This window comes from Aquarana catesbeiana, linkage group LG07, assembly GCF_042186555.1.
Source record: "Aquarana catesbeiana isolate 2022-GZ linkage group LG07, ASM4218655v1, whole genome shotgun sequence".
NCBI lineage: Eukaryota > Metazoa > Chordata > Amphibia > Anura > Ranidae > Aquarana > Aquarana catesbeiana.
In genome coordinates, this window is record NC_133330.1 from 27,688,537 (window position 1) to 27,716,006 (window position 27,470).

Genomic DNA, 27,470 nt, shown 5'->3' on the forward strand with positions numbered 1-27,470 from the left:
GCAGGCGCAGCGCTTGCGCAGTAGTAGCCGGCGGAAATAGCCGAAGCTGAATAGAATAGGAATCAGCTGTACACGGTGCCTGTAAGAGGGCCCCTCGCGGGCTCGCTTCGCTTGCCACGCTTCGGGCACGGCCTTGCTTCGCTCGGCACTTTTTTATTCTCCCTTTAGGTCCACTTGGATGGTGGGGCTTCATCCTGGACCTAGGGCGCAGGCGCCGTGTACAGCTGATTGAAGTTTTTCAGCCTCGGCTTTTTTCGGCGGCTCCTAGTTGTTCGTACCTGCATTCTGTATTATATACTGTACGCAGTATACTCCTATCCTCTGCACTCCGTACATTGCATACTCCTGATCTCTGCACTCTGTATGGTATACTGTACATAGCATACTCCTAACCTCTGCACACCTCTGCACACTGCACATTACATACTCCTAACCTCTGCACACTGCACATTACATACTCCTAACCTCTGCACACTGCACATTACATACTCCTAACCTCTGCACACTCTACATATCATACTACTATCCTGCACACTCTACATACCATACTACTATCCTGCACACTCTGTACTTTACATACTCCTGATCCCTGCATTCTGTATGGTATACTGTATGTAGCATGCCCCTAACCTCTGTACTCTGTTCATTACATACTCCTAATCTCTGCACTCTGTATGGTATACTGTACATAGCATACTCCTAGCCTCTGTTCTCCGTACATTACATACTCCTGATCTCTGCACTCTGAATGGTATACTGTACATAGCATACTCCTAACCTCTGCACACCTCTGCACACTGCACATTACATACTCCTAACCTCTGCACACTGTACATAGCATACTACTATCCTGCACACTCTGTACTTTACATACTCCTGATCCCTGCATTCTGTATGGTATACTGTCTGTAGCATGCCCCTAACCTCTGTACTCTGTTCATTACATACTCCTAATCTCTGCACTCTGTATGGTATACTGTACATAGCATACTCCTAGCCTCTGTACTCCGTACATTACATACTCCTGATCTCTGCATTATGTATGGTATACTGTACATAGCATACTCCTAACCTCTGCACACTGTACATCACATACTCCTTATCCCTGCATTCTGTACTGTATACTGTGTGTAGCATACTGCTAACCTCTGCACTCTGTACATTACATACTCCTAGCTTCTGCACCCTGTATGGTATACTGTACATAGCATACTCCTATCCCCTGCACCCTGTATATTACATACTTATAACCTCTGCACCCTGTATGGTATACTATACATAGCATACTCCTATCCTCTGTTCTCGGATATTACATACTCCTGACCCCTGCACTCTGTATGGTATACTGTACATATCATACTCCTATCCTCTGCACATTACTCCTGACCCCTGCACTCTGTATGGTATACTGTACATGACATACCCCTAGCCTTTGCACTCTGTAGATTACATTCTCCTGACCTCTGCACTCTGTATGGTATACTGCACATACTGTAGCATACTCCTATTCTCTTCACTCGGTACATTAAATACTCCTGACCCTTGCACTCTGTATGATATACTGCACATAGCATACTCCTATCCTCTGCACTCTGTACATCGCATACTCCTGACCCCTGCATGGTATACTGTACGAAACATTCCCCTAGCCTCTGCACTCTGTACATCACTTACTCCTGAACTCTGCACTCTGTATGGTAGACTGTACATAGCATGTGCCTAACCTCCATACTCTCTACGTTACATACTACTGAACCCTGCACTCTGCAGTCTAAATGTTTAAGTCCACCCCACAGTCACACTCACAACTCCCTGTGGTGCAATTGCTTCCCCAATGCAGGGAGGGGGCCAATGCAGGGAGGGGGGACCCTTTCAGATACACTCTACCCCAATGTTTATATTGAAGGCCTTGGCTGGGTTTGCCTATAACGGCAGAAGAACGCACTCACTAGCCTGCTTGTCCCATGAAATGCTGCACAGTGCAGCTCACAGCTTCCTTAGGAGACAAGCTATGCATGCAAGGGGAGTTTAGCCCTAAGACAATAAATAAGATGTACAAATACATGGGAGGTTTTCGTGTGTGTGTGTGTGTATATCTACAGTATATACTGTATATAGGCTAAGATTTGGATATTTCTCTCTCACAGACACAATTTAACATTTTCAGAAATAGTTATTAACTTTATTTGCGAGGACATATCACAGTATAATACCGCTGCCAAGAATCTGCCTAAATGAGAAATAGATGTTGACAGCTCCTGGCCCTGGGTCATTCTGCTGAATATTCAGAGGGCATCTGTCAGCACTGCACAAAGGACGCAGCCATTTTAGGAGGCTTGGGTACTATTCACGACAGCCGAAAAACCCCAAAGCAATGTTATTTATTACCGTTTTAGCTGAGTATGTCATTTAGTAAAACTGAGCAAGTTCCGTGTGCATTACCGGAACCAAGCTCAGGGAAATTCACATTCCAAGCGAAACAAGGCATTCGAGGAGGCAGCGGTGGCGTTTACAACATGGGGGCATTGGTGCCAGATCTGAAGAGGGCTATAGTCATATCTATTGCAACAATATCAATCCAAACATGGCAGACCAACAGGGAGCCTGGCACATCATACAAACGCAATATCACAAACATGAGACTGCGGGCTTGGCTGGCTTAAATCAGGTTTGGTCTCCACCCAGAGACTGACCACATCAATCACCTTGCAGGTGGACAGACAGACAAGGAGAATGCCACAGCCAAAACCAGCAGCTATGAATGAGCAGGTGCGCACACGCTCCCGACACAGGCCTTTTGTGGCACTTTTTTGTTTACGTATGTAACAATCGGTATTTTTTGCTAGAAAATTTCTTAGAACCCCCCCCCCAAACATTATATATATTTTAAAGCATAGGCCCTAGAGAAAAAATTGGTGGGTGTTGCAATTTTTTTATGCCACATGGTATTTGTGCAGTGGTTTTTCAAATACAATTTTATGGAAAAAAATTTACTTTTTAAAATTTTAATGCAAATTTTTAGTGCAAAATTTTTTGGGTAAAATATAAAAGATGATGTTACAAGTAAATCGGTACCAAACGCTTTAAAATTGTGCAAGCCCGTGCAACAGCGACAAACTACACATATTTTACTATCCATAGGTGCCGCTTTAAAAGCCTTTACAGGTTACCACTTTAGATTTACAGAGGAGGTGTAGTGCTGGAATTACTGCCCATGATCTGACGTTCAGGGTGATACCTCACATGTGTGGGACAATCATGCGTTCGCCTTTGTGCGCAAGCACAGAGGGGGCACTTTTAAAAAAAAAAAATGTTTTATGTATTTATTTTTTATTTTTTACACTGTTGCTTTAAATTTTTTGTATGATCACTTTTAGTGCTGTCAGAAGTAATGTAAACATCCCTTGTGACAGCAATAGGCAGTGACAGGTACTCTTTATGCAGAGATCTGGGGTCTATAAGACCCCAAATCCCTCCTCTGCCCTAAAAAGCATTTGATCACACCAAGATCGGTGTAATCAAATGCTTTTACATTCTTAAAAATGGCGCCGTTTACTTTCGGGGGAAACCAGAAGTGATGTAAGCTCATCGCTTCTGGTTCCTATATGAGGCGATCACAGCCGTTCCGGCCTTTGTTTTCCTTTATAATCTGCCAGGGGATCGGGTGTCCCGGTGGGACGGGACAGCTCAATTAAGCCACGGAAAGTTGCGAGGGTCGGGGCGGGGGGGAACGTGTTTTCCCCCTGTTTGTAAAAGCAATCCAGCAGCTATTTAGCCGCTAGGATCGTTTTTACAAGAGAGCGTCGGCTCTAAAAAAACGGTACCAGGCTGCAGTCATCGACCGCGTATAACCTCTTGAAGTCTAGTAATGTACGAGTATGTGGCTGGTCAGCAAGAGGTTAACAGTCACATCACTTCCAGGGAGTCATACCGTTTTTACCCCTGTTGAACCACGCCGCCCTGCATCACATACAAATTTCCCTTGATTCCTCTCATTCATCGGAAACTTGACTTGACCCTTTTCCTGCGCATTTACACGTATTTGCTAGAATGTCCTGCTGGGGTGATATTGAGCTGATTTCAGTAAACTTTTTTTAACTTTTTTGGTTACTGTTTCTTTGGCAGGGTTCACACATGATGCTGCGTTGTTTTAACCGCTTCAGCCCCGGAAGATTTTACCTCCTTCCTGACCAGAGCACTTTTTGTGGTTCAGCACTGCGTCGCTTCACGTGGCGGGCGCGCGCCTGCTATCCCCGCCTCTTAAAGGGGACGTACAGGTACGCCCATTAGCCCACCGCTGCTATTGTGCCGACGTATATCTGCGCTCAGCGGTCGGCAAGTGGTTAAAGAAGGCGTCTCACTTTAATTTTTATTAACGTGTTCTGTCCCCCAGGGGGCATCTTCCTAGGTGCTGCCCACGCCTAGTTGTGTTGTCGGACAGGGCACCCCTCCTCCCTCCATGGCTGTCTGACAACACAGCTAGCAAGGAGCCAGATACTTTGACAGTTGGTACTTTTCTCCATCTCCAAGCACTTGTTCAAAATAAGCTCCTCGCCAGGAATGCAGGGGTAGAAGGGTTTGCTAACTAATATGTTCCAGGAGTTGGAACAGGTTGCTTTAAACTGACTTCATCTGCAGATCGAAGTTCATTTCTTTGATCTGTAGCTGAAGAAACAGAAAGATACAAAAAGAAACAATATTTCTTCTTATCTTAATGTTTCAGCAAAGCAATGTTGTTGATAAACATTGCCCAGATGCTTGCTTTTTTTTTGTTTTTACAGATCCAATTGTGGATCTTCCAACACTTCAGCTGTCAACAGGAAAACCCCACTGACAGCTGAAAGAGTCATCAGTTGGTAAAGTGGTTTTAAAGGCAGAAGGATTTTTATCTTAATCCATTCTATGCATTAAGATAAAAAGCCTTCGGTGTGCAGCTCCCCCTCAGTCCACCTTAATACTTACCTGTGGTCCTTCTCTGTCCATGAGCGTCTCACCTGTTCAAGAGTCTCCCACCCTGATTGGCTAAAACACAGCAGTGCGCCATTGGCTGCCTCTGCTGTCAATCAAATTCTCTGCCAGAACTATCTGGCAGGGAAGGAGACCTGATTTCAGTAACATTTATGGGTCTTGGCTCCCCCAGCCTGTGCTGCTCCTCCTTCCTTCTTCGCTGAGCTATGCTGTACAAGGCCTCTCTGCCAAGTCAAATTCAGGTCCTCACACTGCTTATTTTAAAAATTGCATCCAAGGATATATTAATGTGATAATGAATTTAAAGCCCAACTCCAGGCCTCGCTGGAACTGGCACTTCTACCCGGTCCCAGTCTTTGGGGCATCTCCCTTTTCTAGCGCAGGATAACATAACTCCTACACATGGGTGGAAGTCAGTCAACCCGGCACATGGGAGCCGTGTTGGCGAAGTAAGTGAGCAGGTGTATTTAACAATCCAGCTAAGGTTCAGTTAGTAACTGTATTTCTTTTCTTAGGAATGTGTGCTGTCTGGGATTATGTCTGTGAATGGCAAAAGAGTTTTGCACATAGATCGGAACAACTATTATGGGGGAGAAACTGCATCAATCACGCCCATAGAAGAGGTAGGTTCCTTATGATCATCATTATCCATTCCCAAGGTTCCATCAACAGCTGTTCATGAAACACATGGTTACTTGTAACTTAGTCCAAAATCTATTGTCTGTCTATCTGTCCGTTTGTCTATCTGTCTTTCTATCTATCTGTTGCTCTCTCTATCAATCAGTTTTTTACTCTATCTATCTTGCTCACCCCTGGAAGGGCCGCTGAGAATATGCCCAGGTCTTCCTTGCTAGTGCAGAAGCCGCCAGTCACAAGCACAGTCTTACACATGCTCTCTAGCCACTTCAAGACCAGCCTCGTTTTGGATTTTAGGTGTTTACAAGTTTAAAACAGGTTTTTTTGCTAGAAAATTACTTAGAACCCCCAAACATTATATATTGTTTTTTTTTCTAACATCCTAGAGAATACAATAGCGGTCATTGCAATACTTTTTTTTGCACCGTATTTGCGCAGCGGTCTTCTAAGCGCACTTTTTTTGGAAAAAATTCACTTTTTTGAAAAAAAAAAATAAGACAACAGTAAAGTTAGCCCAATTTTTTTTTTATATTGTGAAATATAATGTTACGCCAAGTAAATTGATACCCATCATGTCACGCTTCAAAATTGCGCCCGCTCGTGGAATAGCGTCAAACTTTTACCCTTAAAAATCTCCATAGGCGACGTTTAAAAAATTCTACAGATTGCATGTTTTGCGTTACAGAGGAGGTCTAGGGCTAGAATTATTGCTCTCACTCTACCGGTCACGGCGATACCTCACATGTGTGGTTTGACCACCGTTTTCATATGCGGGCGCTTCTCACGTATGCGTTCGCTTCTGCGCGGGAGCTCATCGGGACAGGGCGCTTTAAAAAATTTTTTTTTTTTTTTTTATTATTTATTTTATTTTATTTTATTTATTTTTTCACTGTTTTTTAAAAAAAAAAATTTGGATCACTTTTATTCCTATTACAAGGCATGTAAACATCCCTTGTAATAGAAAAAAGCATGACAGGTCCTCTTAAATATGAGATCTGGGGTCAAAAAGTCCTCAGATCTCATATTTAGACTAAAATGCAAAAAAAAAAAAAAAAAAAGTCGTTTAAAAAAATGACACAAAAAAAATTGTGCCTTTAAGAGAAGTGGGCGGAGCCGTCGTAATGACGTCGCTCCGGCCGTCACATGGTATGGAGACGGGTGGGGGCCATCTTAGCCTCACTCGTCTCCATACCTAAGCAGGGAAAGGACCCGATCGCCTCCGCCTCTACCGACGGCTCCGGTAAGCGGTGGAGGGTGCGGGAGAGCGGCGGGAGGGGGGGTGGCACCTCTCCCGCCGCCGATAACGGTGATCTCGCGGCGAACCCGCCGCAGAGACCACCATTATCGTGTACGGAACCGCCCGCTGAAAAGATGGATACCTCGGTTGTGGCAGCAGCTGCTGCCGTTACCGAGATATCCATCTTCAAAAAAATGACGTATATATACAGTGGGCGGTCCGGAAGTGGCTAGGGGATGTCTTTTTACTATTTATTGCTGAAGAACTTGAATAGGAGAAATGTTTAGGGTCACACGATTCTCCAAAATGATAATAGCAATCAATGGGAGGACTAGCTTCCTAGTAGAAAATCCTTACAGGAGCAGGCACACACACACTACAGTCCAAAATCAAGTCTTACAATGTCCCGGGAGCTGTCTGCCACCTAGCATCCACAGATAGATCCTCTGTGAGGGAGGTAAAAGATCCTTCTCCAGACCAGGAATTCAGGACAGTGCCCTCCATTAGCAATCTTCTTCAGGCCCTCAGTCTAGCACCTGCTAAGGCCCAGACTTCAATTTCTTGCTTATCTAGTTATCTCCTAAAGGGGAACAGCACCAAGAGAACTGGAACCAGACCCCCCCCCCCCAGTTGGGTCACCTGCACCTCCCCCCGGTCGGTCAGTCATCCGGCCACAACACTTACCCTGGGCTTGGACAGGAGGCTTCCCCTGCGTCTCCTCTCCTCGCGTCTCCTCCCTCCTCCTCCCGATGTCAAGTGTAGCTCACCCTGGGCTTCCCTCTGGGCGATGAAATGGTGGCCAGGAAGCTTTCCCTGCATCTCCTCTCCTCGTGTCTCCTCATTCCTCCTCCGGGCAGCCAGCGTAGCTTCTCCTTTCGGCCAATCGGGAAATGGGTCGCAGGAGGAGAATTAGTGTGACACTAGCGAATATTCATTCGCTAGTGTCACACAACTGGGTAGGCTACGGGAGCAGTGCTCTGCACCCCAAGCCCACCCCATTTTGAAGCCTATTAGAGCTAATCACGTACTTAAACCCCCCTGAATGTAGCTTAGGGGCCAGACGCATGAATAGGGGTGGCTGCGCCCCTTATGGATGGGCTGCCACTGACTGGAACCCTCCCTGGAGATGAAGGAACACTGGAAAGGCCTCCCAAACATTTATCACCTTCTGGACACTTTCTTCTAGGGATTGGCTGGAGCATAATAAATATTAATTTTGGACATTTTTGTACCCTATATTCTGGAAACTTCTTCGAGAAGCAGGTGAGAGAAATCAAACACCCAGCTAGGAAACCTTTACCAGGCAAAAGCAACCAATTACTGCTCCATTGACTGCAGTGAAGCCAAAAACGAAATTTAGATTAGCAGCCTAACTAAGGAGGGTGTTACATCTATCTATCTATCTATCTATCTATCTATCTATCTATCTATCTATCTATCTATCTATCTATCTATCTATCTATCTATCTATCTATCTATCTATCTATCTATCTATTTATCTATCTATCTATCTATCTATCTATCTATCTATCTATCTATCTATCTATCTATCTATCTATCTATCTATCTATCTATCTATCTATCTATCTATCTATTGTGAGGAATTAGCTTAGTGGTGGGTTGTGCATGACCCCCTGGACGAGTCACAGCGCTGTGAAAATGGCACAGCAAGAAACCAGGATCTTGGTAAAACACAAGAGTGGTTTATTTACAAAGTCTGTCTTTACAAAGTGCAGGTATCAAAAGAGCAAAAATAAAACAAAACAAAAAATAAACCCTTGCCGCCTTGGACATCTAACTACAAACACAGGAACCTAACTACTTGTCCTGGAACAGCCTACTGCTGCCCAGGCACCTGGCTGTCACACTGAATGAAACAGTCTTTACCCTAGTCTGTCCTACACAGAGATCTGGTTCCAGGCTGGGAGTCTTACCTGGTAGTGTTAGATACGAGAAGGGCATGCAAGGTTAGATTATGGATATATGGGTTATCTCAGCCAATGGGCAGGGGTTTTCTTGGATCCTTTGGCCTGCTGGGAGAGCCTATGGACCTGGACGGCTGTCTGTACTGCCCGGGCTGCTGGACCAGAGATTGCGCCTATCCCGGGCACATCTGGCTGCTAGTCTGTCTGAGGCAATGGCGTCCCTGGGGGGGGGCAGAGGGGGCCCTGACCCCCCCAACATTATGCTGTGCCCCACCATGTGCCCCCCCCCCCCCAAAAAAAATTTTTTTTTACAAAAAATCAGTGTCTAAGAGGGAGAGAGTCCCCAGTCAGCTCCTGCGGGTGATTCCTCCCCCCTCCCCTGCTCGCTGACACTGCATAATGCGAGCGCTCACACAACCACGGCCGCCCGATCTGCTCCTTCACCTGCATCCTCAATGTCAGGGAGAAGAACGAGTTGCAGGAAGGACTCCACCAGGACTGTCAGTTACTGAAAAAACAGACTGATTTCTCCCGTCCTTAGGACAGGAGAACCAGCCTGTAAATTCCAAGAGATGCCAGACCAGCGCTGTCAATAGTAGGGGCAGGACAGCAAGAGGAGGCTGGGAAACCCCACAGTGGCAGAACACCAGGGCCCGGAGGCAAGACAACCTTTGCAACCCTGATAGTTCTCCCACTGCTTTGGATCCTTATATTTTCTTGGTATGCTGGTGACATATATCTCTTGTTTTCTGCCACCCTGGGGGGCCCCAATACAGTAGGAAGGGAGCTCACTGCAGAACATGTGAAAGGGCCCGTTATGGGGTCGTAGTAAAGGGCCCCAGGATATATATAGATACATATATATATATATATATATATATATATATCTATATATATATATATATATATATATGCATTTTATAGTTGCCCCCCTACTTTTGTCCCTGTCCCCCCATGTGCCCCTCCTAAATTTGAAAGCTGGAGACGCCACTGGTCTGAGGGCCTATCCAGAAGCAAGAGAGCAGGGCAGGGTTAGGATTGCGGCTTGCAATCCAACCAGAAGTGACGGTTCTGCCGGCCGGAGAACCTGACGTGATCGGAGGTAGAGGGGAAGCTGTCGCCACTAAGGGACCAACCACCTTATTACCAGGGACCACTGTGAGTAACTGAAGCAAGTACCAGAGCAGTATTCACACTAACCAGGGACGGTGAAGAGTTGGGAAACTTCAGTGGGTATCAAGCCAGGGACCCAGCCAGCAGAGGTGATGCTTGCAGAGCAGCCTTGTGTGTCAAGCCAGGGACCGAGCAGGACAGCGGGGTGAAGTTTGAGAGGTATCTTGAGTGCCAAGCTAGAGACCCAGCAGAGAAGCGAGGGTGATGCTTGAGAAAGATACCACTGTAAATATTGGAGGAGCTCAGTGAATCATCTAGTCTAGTGAGAGAATGGGAGCTCAATGGGTTGAAGAACTACAAGGAGTAATTGTAGTAGACGAGAAAGAACTGTTACGCTTTGTGTAACCAACTGTTAAAGACTGTTACCATAGGAGACAGCATTCCTTCACATGCAGATGTGGTGTCTTGCTGGATTCCTTTCCCTGCATGGCTGTCCTCCTGTTGAAGTCTCGGAGTCTGCCAATTAATCTTGCAACTACCTAAGGGTGTCCTGGCCCCAACCCTCTCTCCCAAAAGTTCTGTTGAGAGAAATAAAATCTCTTTTGCATTCAAGAAGTGTCTGGCACCCAATAACTTCAACTACCTTGCACCCACTATGTCTCACAACCCACCATATTCAGAAGGATGTCAGCTATCTCTGGCCCTGGAGGTTCTATTTAGACTGAAGGCCTTGCTACATATCTATCTATCTATCTATCTATCTATCTATCTATCTATCTATCTATCTATCTATCTATCTATCTATCTATCTATCTATCTATCTCTATCTTTATGACTATATGAGATTATGGAAATCATTGATATAATCTTCTCTCCTCCCCAGCTTTATCGAAGATTTAATGTGATTGGTCCTCCGGAGCCAATGGGCAGAGGAAGAGAATGGAATGTAGATCTGGTCCCCAAGTTTCTAATGGCCAATGGTAAGTAAATATGATGCAAAATGGAGTAAACTCTGTTGTCTGACCTTCAGGACTTCTGAGGTCAATGATCACATTAGAATAGCCTTTCTCAACCCTTTTACCCCTAGAGGAAATAATGTTCAGGTCTCCGGGGACCTCTGTTAAAGCCAAATCACCAGGAGTCAGTGGAAAAATGCACCTTACTGTGGTAGTGGTCAATGGATAAAATGCCCCCCTTAAGGTGGTGGTCAGCTCACAGCTCAAAAGCTCATTGTGTCATGCCACTGGCTCTGCCAAGTGATCTTGGTCCCAGAACTATGAAGGAACCATCAAAATGGGAGGGCATCAGTCACAGCTCAAGGAACATCTAGCAAACAACTAGCAGGGTTCTTCCAGCAAACACTGAAGGGTTCTTCCAGTAAGCACTATAAGAACACTGGTTGAGAATGACTGCATTAGAAGAAACCTGTCAGGACAAAAATATGTGCACTATTGCTAAGGGAATATGAGTCAGAAGTTACCTAAAGGCTGATAATTGCTTTTAGGGGCAAAGACACATACCATGGGGTGGGGTTTTATCAGAAAATGGTGGATAACTATTGATTGCTTTACTGCTATGTGTCTGGTCCTTCTTCTGCTCCTGTTAGGACAGCTGGTGAAGATACTTTTATACACCGAAGTAACCCAATATATTGACTTCAAAGTGGTCGATGGAAGTTTTGTGTACAAATCTGGACGCATCCACAAGGTGCCCTGCACAGAGGAAGAGGCGCTGGTCTCGGGTGAGTGGGCATCTCCGGAAAAGTCTGACGCTATTTCTGTTTGCATTTTTTTCCCCATCATTGGCCATTTTGTATTTCTGATACTTGTCAGGCACTCTACTTTAACTCATACCGGTTTACCAAAAAATGACTGCTGTGGTAACATGTTGAATCCAGAAAAGAAACCTTCCTTCATTTGGTGCATTTAACAAATTTTAGCAGCCCTGGCCGTTTTTCTTTTCAAATTGTTATTGACCTCTGCCGCTTTCTTCGTGTGTAGACTTATTGGGCATGTTTGAAAAAAGACGTTTCCGCAAGTTCTTACTCTTTGTGATCAACTTCAACGAACACGACGTCAAGACTCACCAAGATATTGATCCCAGGAGGATGACTATGCGAGAAGTGTACCGGAAATTCGACCTTGGCCCAGACGTTATTTCATTCACCGGACACGCTCTGGCCTTGTACACGAATGAAGAGTAAGTAAATTTCATTTTAACGAGGGTGACATAAAAGAATGAGTGAAAGGCTGTTTTCAATTTCACCAACAGGATTTCAAATTCAGGAAAACAGCTAGACACACACTTTACATTCATATATGAAAACTGCATAGCTTGCAAACATTTTTTCAGGATTTTGTAATGTTGTGATCCACACGATTCACACACCCTGCCACAATTTATAACCAAAATAGAGACACCACTGTCCACTACTGTAACTTCCTGTGTCACCTTCCTGCTGATTAGACTGTATGAGAGCAAACTTATCATACTGCTGAAGACCTCCTTGAGCTCTTTTCCTCCTGTAAGCCATATAAAAAGATTACCATTGTGTTATGGTTAACCTTTCCAAGCTTTTTAATTTACATATATATATATATATATATATATATATATATATATATATATATAATATATATATATATATATATATATATTTTTTTTTTCTTTTGACATGTGTTCATTTGATATGCGTTTTCTTGTGTTTTCATATATTCATGTGTCCATCTACCATTATCTTTTTTCTTTGATACTGCTTGTATGTGTTTATTACCTTCATGTGCTTTTCTTTTGTGTTGTTATTTGTTATTTTTTTTCTTTATCTTTTATTTTCTTATTTTTTTGGTCTTTTCTCATATACTTAAAGTAAATTAAGCCTTTTTTCATCAGCAGTGTATAGCAGTCTTGTGACGTCTATTAGTGTCTAGTTAAAGCTTGCAGGAGGAGGAGCTTTAACTCTCCTTTGACTGTCCTATGAGGCTGCAGGACCCCTAACCCAATGTCAGGACAGTGCTGACTGGCCCTGTGCCAATCACATGCACTATCCTAAGGAAAAAAAAAACTCTCTAACAATACACATCAAATTGAGCATGTGCAGCTTGTCCCCCAGGCTCTGTTCTATCAGCAGATAGATTGGGAACAGCAAAAGAAGGGGAGGATAATAGAAGACAGGATTAAACAGGCTCCCCTCTTCTCCTCTCCCACCGGTTGCGGGGGGGGGGGGGGCGACTCTGCTCAGTTTATTCATCTTTAGTGCTGAGAAAGGGACTGGGGAATGTGTCCTCAGTCCCTTTGTCTGTCTCAAAGGGGAGATGTCAGGGGTCTGTTTAGACCCCTGACATCTCACCAAAGCCCCCCAAAAAATATAAAATATATAGCCCCCCAAAAGGCATTGTGAAAAAAAATTAAAAACAAATTAAATTGTAAAAAAATCAATTACCGTATTCATCGGCATCGGCATACATTTAAGAGGCAAGTTTCAGGAAAAAAAAACTTTTTTTTAAATAAACCACTTTTAAGCAAAATAATGGTCAGTGAGCATCAATGCAGCCTAATCTGTGCCCATTTGCAGCGTCAGTGCAGCCTGATCTGTGCCCATCTGCATCCTTCCATTTCAGGATTTTTTTCACACAACTTCTCCCATGTCATCAATTTATTTGCTGATGATGTTATTCTGCTCTTAACTGACCCTAATGAGTCCCTTATGAATGCCCACAAAGTGTTGCAAACATTTAGGTGTGACTTGCCTCTTAGCCGCTCCACCGCTCCGCAATCCAGCAAGAAGCCGCCAGCTCCCGCTGCCTCATGTACAGTTGCCATCTTGGTGCGAGCCAAGTGTGAGCCGAGTGCGAGCCGAGTGGAGAGGAGATGACGGCTCAGCTCGCCCCCCTACTTCCCCTCCGAGGTACATTGTCGGCGTATAACACGCATCCGCGATTTTCCCCCTATTTTCAAGGGGAAAAAAGTGCGTGTTATACTCTGATAAATACGGTATTAAAAATAAAAAACCCACTGACACCGTCTACTGCCACATACCGACCAAGACAAAAGTACAGTTAAATCACACTTGTTTAATAATTAAAGTAAATAGAACAAATGTAGTCAAAATATAGCCAAAGTTCGGTAACCGGAACAAATAGCCAGACAAGCCAGAAAGTCAGGAATCCAGGAATCAGCGTAGTGGAACAGCAAGCAGGATCTGGAGCCAGAAGGAATGTCAGCCAAGCAAGTCTTTAACAGGAACGCAGGAGATAGTCTCTGTGATGTTGACCAAGGCAAAGGCAGAGATCATCTGGGCTGGATGGCTTAAATAGGCAGGACTGACGAGCAGGATATCATCAACAGGTGAGTCACTGTGGAGAGATAGGAGCTGGCAATTAGCCGATAGCTGAGCGGCCAGTTTAGAGAAGGAAGGGCTGAGACCAGCCCTGACACTCTGAAGGTCACCATTAAGCCTCTAGAGGTTGGAGTCCTTGCTACATATATATTTAAAGCTTTCTTTAAATACTACACTTGACCATCAAACTACTATATGGCCAAACGTATGCAGATATCCCTCCCAATGATTGAGTTCAGGAGTTTACATTGAAGTGAACTGTTAATGCTACTGAATACAAAAACATTTTAGTCAACTGTGCCAATTTTGTGGTACCAATTTGGTGAAGGTCCTTTTCTGTTCCAGCATGACTATGTGTACAAACCCAGCTCCATAAAGACATGGTTTGATGAGTTTGCTGTGGAGGAACGCGAGTGTCCTGCACAGAGCCCTGACCTCAACTCTACTGAATACCTTTGGGTTGAATTCAGAACACTGGTTGTAAGCCAGGTCTTCTCCTCCAACATCAATACCTAACCTCACAAATGTTCATTTGGCAGAATGGGCACAAATACCCCACCAGATACCTTCCAAAATCTCACTGAAAGCCTTCCCAGAAGAGCAGAGGTTGCTATAGATGGAAAGAGGGGCCAACTCAATAGTAATGGCCATGGTTTAAGAATGGGATGTTCAACCAGCTCATATCGGTGTTATGGTCAGGTGTCCCCAAACTTTTGACTGTATAGCGAAGCAATATAATTCAGTCTTACAGAGAACCCTTCCTGATCTACATAGCTGCCTAATTTTAACCATTAATAAAAAAGGTATTTTATCCTTACGTTTTTTTTTCCTTTTCTGCAGCTACTTGGATCAGCCATGTCTAGAAACTATAAACCGAATTAGGCTATACTATGAGTCCCTAATTAAATACAGTAAAAGCCCTTACCTGTATCCTCTCTATGGTCTCGGGGAGCTGCCACAAGGATTTGCCAGGTAGGAACATGTATTCCAAATCCAAAGTTTTGTGGATATGTTGGCAAAATAAATATAAAACAATGGATATAATGAAAGTGTGATTTAGGTTGATTATAGACATAAGGAATAGGAAAGAGTGGTTTTGAAGGAATTCATTTGGCACAAAATTCAGCTAAAGCATAAACTCTCATGTTAACACATTGATCTGCCTAGGTAAAATTTTAAAGAAGGGTGGGGGTTATTTAACCACTTAATGACCAGAAGGATTTGCCCCCTTAATGACAAGGCCATTTTTTGCAATATGGCACTGCGTCGCTTTAACTGACAATTGCGTGGTCGTGCGACATTGCACCCAAACAAAATTGATGTCGTTTTTTTTCCTACAAATATAGCTTGTTTTTGGTGGCATTTGATCACCTCTGCGTTTTTATTTTTTGCACTATACACAAAAAAAAAAGAGAGACAATTTTGAAAAAAAAAACAATATTTTTTACTTTTTGCTATAATAAATATCCAAAAAAAAAAAAATAAAATAAAATGTCTTCATCAGTTTAGTATGTCTTCTTCATATTTTTGGTAAAAAAAAAAAAAAATCGCAATAGGCGTATATTGATTGGTATAACGTCTACAAAATAGGGGATAGATTTATAAATCACCTATAACGTTGGGTGTCCAACTTGTGTGGAAGTTCTCTGCATCATGCAAAACTATTAGAATAGTTTTTTACATTTCAGAATGGGGCCCCTCAAGACTGTTCATAATTTCTAAAGGGTGCCTCGAGATTTTCCATAATTTTTAAAGGGTGCCTTGACTGAAAATAAAGGTTGAGAAACACTGCTCTAGAGGAGCAGAGGGGGTTTTAGAGGAAATGTAGGTCTATACCTACTACTGTATATATATACACACCACGCCTATACAAATCATTAAATTTCACATCTATCTCTCCTAGGTTGAGCGCTTTGTATGGAGGAACTTGCATGCTCAACAAACCCGTAGATGAGATTTTAATGGAAAAGGGGAAAGTAGTTGGTGTGAGGTCTGAAGGAGAGGTAAGAACGTGCCATTATGATAGTATGATTCTAATATCCCTTTGTATTTTCTGCTCGTCTTCTGGGGCTGGAATAAAGGTATCTTATCAAAAGAGAAATCGTACCCTGCCATGGAAGATTTCCTTTTGAATATGTCAGTTATAAGTTGTATATAGAAGAAAAAATGTCTTTATCCTCCATTGAGGGACACAGGATTGTGACTAGGGTTGCCACCTCATCCCTTTAAAACTGAACACCTATTATTACATAGGTTCTCTGGCTGATTAAGGTAGTAATTAAAATCACTTGATGCCTTATCAGCATTAAATTAGCCTCAGAACCTGTGTAATTACTATGTGTTCGGGTTTAAAGGGATGAGGTGGCAACCCTAATTGTGACATGTGGTTATACTGCCGCCTACAGGAAGTGGCAGTATAACCACATGTGGTAGACCAGCCTTTCTCAAGCTTTTCACCCCAGAGAACCCTAAAATATTTTTCAGGTCTTAAGGAACCCCTGCCTAAATTATTTCATCTGGGGTCAGTGGGAAGGATGCCCTTTACATTGGTGGTTAGTAGGAAGAATGCCCATCTTACAGTTGTTGTAAAAAAAAAAACATGCTTACAAACAATTAATAAGGTCATTGGTGTTGTGACACTGGCTCTGCCATGAGGCTTTGGACCCAGAACTATGCAGGCAGCATCACCTGGGAGGTCAAGCAGCCACAGCTCAAGGAACCCCTAGCAACCTCTGGAGGAACCCCAATTTTTCATGGAACCCTAGTTGAGAAAAGCTGTTATAAACTAGTCTACAATCCTACCTTTGTAAATTTACTCCAAGGAAAAGGTTTTATGGTAAGTGTAAAAATCATATTTGTCCATCAGTTTAGGAATTCTTTACGGTTAGCATAGGTAAAGCAAACCTGCCCTTCGACCATCTGGTTAGGTTGCCAACTGTGTCCCTACATGGGCCCATAAGGTCACAAGGCCCAAATGCTCTTTTTTTTAAGTTGAACATTAAGTCCTGATAGATGACTTCAGGTTTGCCCATTTGCAGTTATTGCTATGTAAAATGTTAAAAATACTTGCCTATACTCTTTAAAATCCAGTAATGCATGGTCTCATCCTGCTCTGCACACAGAGGCGTATCTAGTGAAAATGGCGCCTATGGCAAGAACTGAAACTGCGCCCCTGTCCAGCACCCAAAAATGCGGTAACATCAGCACCCATAAATGCGGCCTTACCAACACCCATAAATGCGGCCTAACCAGCACCCAAAAATGCAGTAATATCAGCACCCATAAATGCGGCCTTACCAGCACCCATAAATGCGGCCTTACCAGCACCCAAAAATGCGGCCTCACCAGCACCCAAAAATGCGGTAACATCAGCACCCATATATACAGTAACATCAGCACCCATAAATGCAGCCTTACCAGCACCCATAAATGCAGCCTTACCAGCACCCAAAAATGCAGTAACATCAGCACCCATAAATGCGGCCTCACCAGCACCCAAAATTCGGTAACATCAGCACCCATAAATACAGTAACATCAGCACCCATAAATACAGTAACATCAGCACCCATAAATGCGGCCTTACCAGCACCCATAAATACAGTAACATCAGCACCCATAAATGCGGCCTTACCAGCACCCATAAATACAGTAACATCAGCACCCATAAATGCGGCCTTACCAGCACCCATAAATGCGGCCTTACCAGCACCCATAAATGCAGTAACATCAGCACCCATAAATGCGGCCTAACCAGCACCCAAAAATGCAGTAACATCAGCACCCATAAATGCAGTAACATCAGCACCCATAAATGTGGTAACATCAGCACCCATAAATGCGGCCTTACCAACAACTAAAAAAAAGCAGTAACATGAGCACCCATAAATGTGGCCTAACCACCACCCAAAAATGCGGTAACAAATGCTTTGAAGTTGGTGCTGGTTACTGGTACACATGCACAAGATGATCAATATCATGGTGACAGGTGCTGTACAGTACTAGTACCTGCTGCTGCTGCCTGGGGGGGTTCCAATTGGTTTTCTAGTCTCTTTCTTCTCCTGGTCGCCAGCCTCCATGTTCCCCTATAGAGTCCGTTGCCGACCACGTCAGAGCACCGGGTGTCAGCACGTCACAAAGACCCGACCCGGCCCGTGAGACCCACCAGAAGAGAAGCCGAAGTAGCTGAGCAGAGGAGGGTAGGCGGAGCATTAGGCTCCGCCTCCGCCAGTTACTTTATCTCTACGTAGATGACCCAGGGGCGGTCACTCTGGCCAGACCAACTCATCGGCCGTCAGGGGGGGCGCCTGTCACTAGCTTCCCTCCTGGCCTCCTCACTTGCTAATTTGCTGTGCCGGCGCTGCGCTCCAGCAGGCCGGTCGTGGCGCCGGGGACAAGAATATAGCGGGAGGCGGCCGCGAGAGGACGGGTGGTGGGACTTTATTTTTTGTGCTTTTTTCCCGCCCCCCCCCCCCCCCCCCCCATGGCGCCCATGGCACTTGCCATGGCTGCCATACCCTAGATACGCCTCTGTCTGCACATGCTCAGTTGCTTTCTATTCTCAGCAATGTGCCTAAAATCAGAGCCACTGGAGGCTGATCTTCTGACAGCTTTAAGATTTACTGTTGCTGAAGGGGGGAGAAGGCAACAGAAATGACACAGAATGTGCAAAGGAAACCCAGAGTAGGGGGGGAGAAATATACTGTTTAAAATCCAGTAATGCATGGTCTCACCCTGCTCTGCACATGCTCAGTTGCTTTCTATTCTCAGCAATGTGCCTAAAATCAGAGCCACTGGAGGCTGATCTTCTGACAGCTTTAAGATATACTGTTGCTGAAGGGGGGAGAAGGCAACAGAAATTACACAGAATGTGCAAAGGAAACCCAGATTAGGGAGGGAGAAAAGAGAAACAGGAGAGGTGACAGGACAAACTCTGCTGCCAAGGAAACACAGAAAAGTTAAACTTATAAGGATAGTGTCTTATTATCTCCCCGATTCTTGATTGTCTCTCCTTTTTACTCTCATTGGCACCCTGTGAACCTCAGCCCTGTAAATACTAGTACACATCGGATGGCATTGACCAGTTCAATAGAAACCGGCAGACATTTGGCCCGTGTGTGATGCAGCCGGTTTTTGTTAAAGGGGCATGACCGAAAAAGGTCTGCCGATCAGCATCTGATAAGTGTGTTCTGGCAGGGCCGTAGCCCCTGTATATTGTATGCACACAATAGCTCAGCGGGGGGAGGTCGCTGTACTAACATTGTATAATTAGTACAGTAGCTCCTCCCGAGCTATCTGTTTTTTTTTTTTTCTTTTTTTTTATCGTTCAGCCTGCTGGGTTGAACGAAAAAAAACTAGTAGTGTGTACTAGACTTAAAGCTTCTGTCCACCTTCTTCTCTAGCTGAGCCAAGACATACAATCAATGCTGGAAATGTACTTATTTGAATTGACCAAAGTGACCTATAGTTTTTGGGGACCAAGGAGAGGGGGAGAGTTTCCAATAAGGAAGTGACTGCTCTGTGCTTCAACAATATGGTGGTTTCCAGCAAAAAGAAACAGGAGCAATGCTGGAGGCAATTTACAGCACACAATAATTTTGGTAGCATAATTAATTAATGTGGAATGTATATTCTTTTGCTAAAGAACATTAATTGTTATCAAACTATTATGGGTAAAGTTCTGCTTTATCTGGCTTTTGGTTCTACTTTTGCACAAGAAGATACACTGTGAAATTATAGTAGGTCTATTAGGCTTGAGTAGGAACCGGGAAGGGAATTCCAGTAATATTTGTCACCAGGGCCCTGTGGTCTTCTTATTATCACTTCTGCTGGAAGATGTCAATGTTCTTTCTTCCCTTACAGATCGCTCACTGTAAGCAACTCATCTGTGACCCCAGTTATGTTCCCGATCAAGTGAAGAAGGTCGGTCAGGTGATAAGAGTCATCTGCATCCTCAGGCATCCAATCAGGAACACCAATGAGTGCACATCCTGCCAAATCATTATCCCCCAGATGCAGGTCAACAGGAAATCAGGTTAGAGGCAATGCATAGCTATGTTATAATGTGCCACAAGCACCCTGTAAATGAGGTTAGTTGGTTAAAGAAAGTTAGTTTTACTCACTTATTCGGCAGGCAGTGATTCCAGTCTTTGCTCTGTTGAAGATCTATGGCTGCCACTGGCATCCAAGGCTTCCAGTAGTGATATAGTGGACAGCAGGTGGAGCTACAGAGCACAGAGGAATTTAGCTTCTGACACACCTGGAAGTGTCGGATACCTGCAACAGCTGTAGTTATTGAATAGAGGGGAGATTGGCTTCGCTGGTCACCATGCTGTAAATATAACTACTTTTATTTTACGGGCTCCAGCACTGATGTAGAGATTGGTGATCCAGCACTGTAGTAGAGACTGGTGATCCAGCACTGCAGTAGAGACTGGAGATCCAGCACTGTAGTAGAGGCTGGAGATCCAGCACTGTAGTAGAGACTGGTGGTCCAGCACTGCAGCAGAGACTGGTGATCCAGCTTTGCAATAGAGACTGGTGATTAAACACTGCAGTAGAGACTGGTGATCCAGCACTGCAGTAGACAGGTGATCCAGCACTGTAGTAGAGACTGGTGATCCAGCACTGCAGTAGAGACTGGTGGTCCAGCACTGCAGCAGAGACGGGTGATCCAGCACTGCAGTAGAGACTGGTGGTCCAGCACTGCAGCAGAGACTGGTGATCCAGCACTGCAGCAGAGACTGGTGATCCAGCACTGCAGCAGAGACTGGTGATCCAGCACTGCAATAGAGACTGGTGATCCAGCACTGCAGTAGAGACTGGTGATCCAGCACTGTAGTAGAGACTGGTGATCCAGCACTGTAGTAGGGACTGGTGGTCCAGTACTGAATTAGAGACTGGTGGTCCAGCACTGCAGTAGAGACTGGTGGTTCAGCACTGCAGTAGAGACTGGTGATCCAGCACTGCAGTAGAGACTGGTGGTCCAGCACTGCAGTAGAGACTGGTGATCCAGCACTGCAGTAGAGACTGGTGATCCAGCACTGAAGTAGAGACTGGTGAACAAGCACTGAAGTAGAGACTGGTGATCCAGCACTGAAGTAGAGACAGGTGTTTCAGCATTGAAGCCAGGGATAACCGGTCCTATCTTTGTGACATTATTCTGTATCAAAGTCTTCTGAGACTTCAAAGTAAAAGGGGCTTTTAGGTATTTTTTTTATTTTTAATCCCACTATTAGTTACATGGGGGGGAGGAGTTTGATAGCAATCTATTATGCAGGCGTGCGCACTGTAATAAACTGTTGTAGCATTAGCTATGGACAGTATGCGTCATTATAGTCCAGCGGTTGCATGGCGATTTCCCATCTGCTCCTGACTCTAAATCAAGTAGGCCTGAATGCGCTTTTTACAAGAAGCCTTTTATTTTTATCATTGAATATTTGCCACGTTGAATGCCAAGGTGGAGAGGTAGGCAGATAATATCATGATTTCCACCTCAGCCAATCAGAGTAAACCTTGTATTCCTTAATAAAAATACAAGGCTCCTCATGAATGGTGGAGACACATTTAGGACTATTCAATTCAGTTTTGGCAGCATAAGGGAAGTTCCCTGCACTACAGCACTGCATTATGTATGTCGTGAATGCTACAATAGTAGATTACAGCGCACACAGCGGCCTCATTGTTATGTAAAGAACATACAGAAGTTCGTTTGGGCCTGCTTGGTCATAGTAAAGCTGAGATTCTACTTTAAGTTTTTGATAGAATGGAGAAGGCTTAGAACCTTTGCTAGGAAATGTACTTCCTGTTCTGTTCATGGATGCCATTGCCAACTATCCTGGATTTGCCGGGACAGTTCTGCATTTTGGCCCTGTGTCCTAATGATGCTGTATCCTGGGCCATGATCTGACCTGACAGCATCAACCTTATTTGAGCTACTGCACATGAGCGGACATCCAAGATAGGCATTAATTGCTGGGGGTGTGGGAGGTCCCTACATCCACTGCATTGTCAAAAGTATTGGGACGCCTGCCTTTACATCCACATGAACTTTAATGGCATCTCAGTCTTATGCCCCGTACACACGGTCGGACTTTGTTCGGACATTCCGACAACAAAATCCTAGGATTTTTTCCGACGGATGTTGGCTCAAACTTGTCTTGCATACACACGGTCACACAAAGTTGTCGGAAAATCCGATCGTTCTGAACGCGGTGACGTAAAACACGTACGTCGGGACTATAAACGGGGCAGTGGCCAATAGCTTTCATCTCTTTATTTATTCTGAGCATGCGTGGCACTTTGTGCGTCGGATTTGTGTACACACGATCGGAATTTCCGACAACGGATTTTGTTGTCGGAAAATTTTATATCCTGCTCTCCAACTTTGTGTGTCGGAAAATCCGATGGAAAATGTCCGATGGAGCCCACACACGGTCGGAATTTTCGACAACACGCTCCGATCTGACATTTTCCATCGGAAAATCTGACCGTGTGTACGGGGCATAAGTCTGCAGGGTTCAATATTGCGTTGGCCCACCCTTTGCAGCTATAATGGCTTTCAACTCTTCTGGGAAGGCTGTCCACAGGATTTCGGAGTGTGTCTATGGGAGTCAGGCACTGATGTTGGACGATAAGGCCTTTTTCGCAGTCTCCCCTCTAATTCATCCCAAAGGTGTTCTGTCAGGTTGAGCTCAGGGCTCTATGCAGACCATTCAAGTTCTTCCACCCCAAACTCACTCATCTATGTCTTTATGGACCTTGCTTTGTGCACTGATGCACCGGACTAAGACTGGGATGCCATTAAAGTTCATGTGCATGTAATAGTAGGCGTCCCAATACTTTTGGTAATATAGTGTATATAGGAGCAAGGTCTAGGCAGAACCAAGTCTGCGAAGTGGATGTGATGACTGGTCCCTCCAAATTTAGAGGCGGGGTCGGGGCAGGACCAACATGTAAAATTGGTTCGCCCACATAAAGTGGGCATGCCTGATGGACATGAACCGTGGGTGGGGTTATCAGTGTTTTGGGAGACACCCATCATCCTGACAGGAAGTGAGGGGAATTTTACCCCTTGGGAGACACCAGTAAATATATGGCAAAGCCCTATTAAGAATGTTAGATTTCTACCTGTTAAAATATAAAAAATTGATTATTTAAATAATTTGTTTGCCACCTATTTAAAATATCCAATTTTTGCCAATAATAAGAGAGATTCCTACATTGAATACAATGTTGTTCGTCCATAACACAGAATTCCATGAAAAATGAGGCTTCTTTCCCTGTCCCTGAAATATATTGCAATACATTACCTAAGAAGCATTGATTTAAAATTAGAAAGCTTTATCCCTACACCCTCCCCATAGGATGTACATTCTCAAAGGACGAGTATAAATATGATTTGTTATATTAATTAATTTACGGGCCTGTCTTCCGAAACTCCGGGCACAACAGATCCGCTAGCAGCTCATCCTCTCTGGAGTGCTCCCATGTATTATTTATAGCAGGGGTGATTATAACTGCAATCTGTCATATATTTCTCCCCGCTCAGACATCTACGTGTGCATGGTTTCTTGTTCGCACTGCGTGGCATCAGACGGGAAGTATGTCGCTATAATTAGCACGACGGTGGAAACTGAGAATCCGGAGAGTGAGATCCAGCCGGCGCTAGAACTCCTGGAACCCGTCGATCAGAAGTAAGCTGAACCAATTGGGCAATGGGGCTCATTCAAGGTTGAAATTTCATTACTGGAGCCTGTAGACCATAAATGTTCGGAGAACTAAATAACACCCCCTCTGCTAGGTTCCACCTGTATTACACATAGCTGGTCTTACTGGCTCCAACCTGGCTTAGAATATTGGGACTGTATAAATAACTTTATATGAGAGGACTATTCCTACTAAATATATAGGGAAAAGCTGCCTCATGGTCTCCGCCGCCTTTAGGCAGGTGCCTACTGTGCCTAATGCTAAATCGGGCTCACTGTACACATGGAAGAAACAAGGACCACTGGTGTGTAATATCTCTGTCCTATCTCTGGAAACAGATTTACAGTTTACAAAATATATAGCACTATTATATACTAATATATATATATATATATATATATATATATATATATATATATATATATATATATATATATAATCTATGTATATATAATTGCGTATAGCGCCAACAGTTTATGCAGCGCTTTACAATATAAGAGGGAGACAACACAGTTATATTACAATAAAATACAAGAGGATTAAGAGGGCCCTGCTCAGAAGAGCTTACAATCTAATATATATATATTATATATATATATATATATATATATATATATATATATATATATATATATATATATATATATATATATATATATATAGTGCTATATAATACAGTATTTTGCAATCAGTAAGGCTATTTCCAGTGATAGGACACCCCAGTAGTTTTTGTTTCTTCCATGTGTATATATCATATGAATCAGCTTTATTGGCATACAAACATACAAGGGGACACGGGATTTGACTTCAGTGTAAAGTTTCAAAAATTAGACGGCTTTTGGTCTATTTGTTCATATGTATCCACCCAACCACCCCCACAAACATAAGCATGCATACCCACACCCAATAATTAGGACAACAATGCAATCATACATACTATATATATTAATATATATATATATATATATATATATATATATATATATATATATACCCACACACATACATATACACACACACACACACACATATATATAGTGCCTTGGAAAAGTATTCATACCCCTTGAAATTTTGCACATTTTGTCATGTAACAACCAAAAACATAAATGCATTTTATTGGGATTTTATGTGGCACATAATTGTGAAGTGGAGGGAAAATGATAAATGTTTTTCACAATTTTTTACAAATAAATATCTGTAAAGTGTGGTGTACATTTTGTATTGAGCCCCATTTACTCTGATACCCCTAACTAAAATCTAGTGGAACCAATTGCCTTCAGAAGTCACCTAATTAGTAAATAGAGTAACTGTATATTCAAAAAAATGGTACACTGCTATTCATTAAAGTGATATTAAACCCACAGTTTTTAGGCAATTTCAGCAACTGATTTAATCACTTACTGAATATGCAGCTTCTTCATCTTTTAACCCTTGCCTATGTTCTTGTTTAAGTTGATGCCGTGGCTGCTGCCCCAGGTTTCCTCTTTCAGGGTGGCTGCTTTCCCTTTTAGCATCCTATGAAGCCACCTTTGCATGCAGGGATTAGAGTTGTGTCTCCCTACATTGTGTGCATCAGTAGAAATGCACAGCTCCGTAGTCTAGGTCAGGGATCTCCAAACTTTGAAAACAAAGGGTTGTGTTTACTGTCCTTCAGACTTTAGGGACGCCGGACTCTGTCCATCGGGAGTACAAAATGTCCCAGCATCAGTGGGAGTAAACAACTCCCCATCATTGTTGTCAGTGGGCAGAATTGTGCCCCATCTATCGTGTCATTGGGCCCCATTGTTGGTGTCATTAGGAGGAGTTATGCCCCATCATTGGTGTCATTGGGCCCCGTTGTTGGTGTCATTGGGAGAAACTGTGCCCCGTCGTTGGTGTCATTGAGCTCCATTGTTGGTATAATTGGGAGGAATTGTGCCCCATCATTGGTGTGATTGGGAGGAATTGTTAGTGTCATTGGGAGGAATTGTGCCCCATCATTGGTGTCATTGGGAGGAATTGTGCCCCATCAATGGTGTCATTGGGAGGTGTTGAGTTATTCACTTTAAGGTCATCACAGAGGACAAGGGGGCACTCTTTATGTCTAGAGGAAAAAAGATTTCATCTCCAAATACGGAAAAGTTTCTTCACAGTAAGAGCTGTGAAAATGTGGAATAGACTCCCTCCAGAGGTGGTTCTGGCAAACTCAATAGATTGCTTTAACCACTTGACGACCGCCTCACGCCGATTTACGTCAGCAATGTGGCACGGACAGGCAAAATCACGTACATATACGTGATTTGCCTTCCGCGGGTGGGGGGTCCGTTCGGACCCCCCCCCCGGTGCCCGAGGAGGTCGTCTTTTGTCCAGCGGTGATCAGAGGTGAGGGGGAGACCATCCGTTCGTGGCCCCCCCCTCGCGATCGCCGCCGGCCAATCACATCATTCCTTTGCTGCTGTATGCTAAACAGCAGCAAAGGAAATGATGTCATCTCTCCTCGGCTCGGTAATTTCCGTTCCGGCCCGAGGAGAGAAGACAGGTATGTGAGTGCACCAACACTACACAACACAGTAGAACATGCCAGGCACACTAAACACCCCGATCCCCCCCCCCGATCACCCCCCCGTCACAAACTGACACCAGCAGTTTTTTTTTTTTTTTTTCTGATTACTGCATTGGTGTCAGTTTGTGACAGTTACAGTGTTGGGACAGTCAGTATTACCCCCCTGTAGGTCTAGGATACCCCCCTAACCCCCCCTAATAAAGTTTTAACCCCTTGATCACCCCCTGTCACCAGTGTCGCTAAGCGATCATTTTTCTGATCGCTGTATTAGTGTCGCTGGTGACGCTAGTTAGGGACCTAAATATTTAGGTTCGCCGTCAGCGTTTTATAGCGACAGGGACCCCCATATACTACCGAATAAATGTTTTAACCCCTTGATGGCCCCCTAGTTAACCCTTTCACCACTGATCACCGTATAACTGTTACGGGTGACGCTGGTTAGTTTGTTTATTTTTTATAGTGTCAGGGCACCCGCCGTTTATTACCAAATAAAGGTTTAGCCTCCCTTAGTGGTATAGTATCTGATCGGATCAATATCTGATCCGATCAGATCTATACTAGCGTCCCCAGCAGTTTAGGGTTCCCAAAAACACAGTGTTAGCGGGATCAGCCCAGATACCTGCTAGCACCTGCGTTTTGCCCCTCCGCCCGGCCCAGCCCAAGTGCAGTATCGATCACTGTCACTTACAAAACACTAAACGCATAACTGCAGCGTTCGCAGAGTCAGGCCTGATCCCTGCGATCGCTAACAGTTTTTTTGGTAGCATTTTGGTGAACTGGCAAGCACCAGCCCCAGGCAGCGTCAGGTTAGCGCCAGTAGCGCTAACACCCACGCACGCACCGTACAGCTCCCTTAGTGGTATAGTATCTGATCGGATCAATATCTGATCCGATCAGATCTATACTAGCGTCCCCAGCAGTTTAGGGTTCCCAAAAACGCAGTGTTAGCGGGATCAGCCCAGATACCTGCTAGCACCTGCGTTTTGCCCCTCCGCCCAGCCCAGCCC

The 27,470-nt window shown here is 44.1% G+C and overlaps 2 protein-coding genes across 2 annotated transcripts in view; both read left to right on the top strand.

Annotated features, from left to right (window-relative positions):
- The window catches only part of NCKIPSD (NCK interacting protein with SH3 domain), a gene marked incomplete in the record, with an annotated part of 558,334 nt that overhangs the window by 239,382 nt on the left and 291,482 nt on the right, over positions 1 to 27,470 (top strand).
- The window catches only part of LOC141102815 (rab GDP dissociation inhibitor beta-like), a 54,028-nt gene that overhangs the window by 10,656 nt on the left and 15,902 nt on the right, over positions 1 to 27,470 (top strand). The window contains exons 2-9 of the mRNA XM_073591839.1: positions 5,484 to 5,591; positions 10,763 to 10,859; positions 11,486 to 11,620; positions 11,880 to 12,078; positions 15,056 to 15,187; positions 16,119 to 16,218; positions 20,076 to 20,247; positions 23,764 to 23,908. Coding sequence (XP_073447940.1) covers positions 5,484 to 5,591; positions 10,763 to 10,859; positions 11,486 to 11,620; positions 11,880 to 12,078; positions 15,056 to 15,187; positions 16,119 to 16,218; positions 20,076 to 20,247; positions 23,764 to 23,908 — 1,088 coding nt within the window. The remainder of the gene's footprint in view (positions 1 to 5,483; positions 5,592 to 10,762; positions 10,860 to 11,485; positions 11,621 to 11,879; positions 12,079 to 15,055; positions 15,188 to 16,118; positions 16,219 to 20,075; positions 20,248 to 23,763; positions 23,909 to 27,470) is intronic.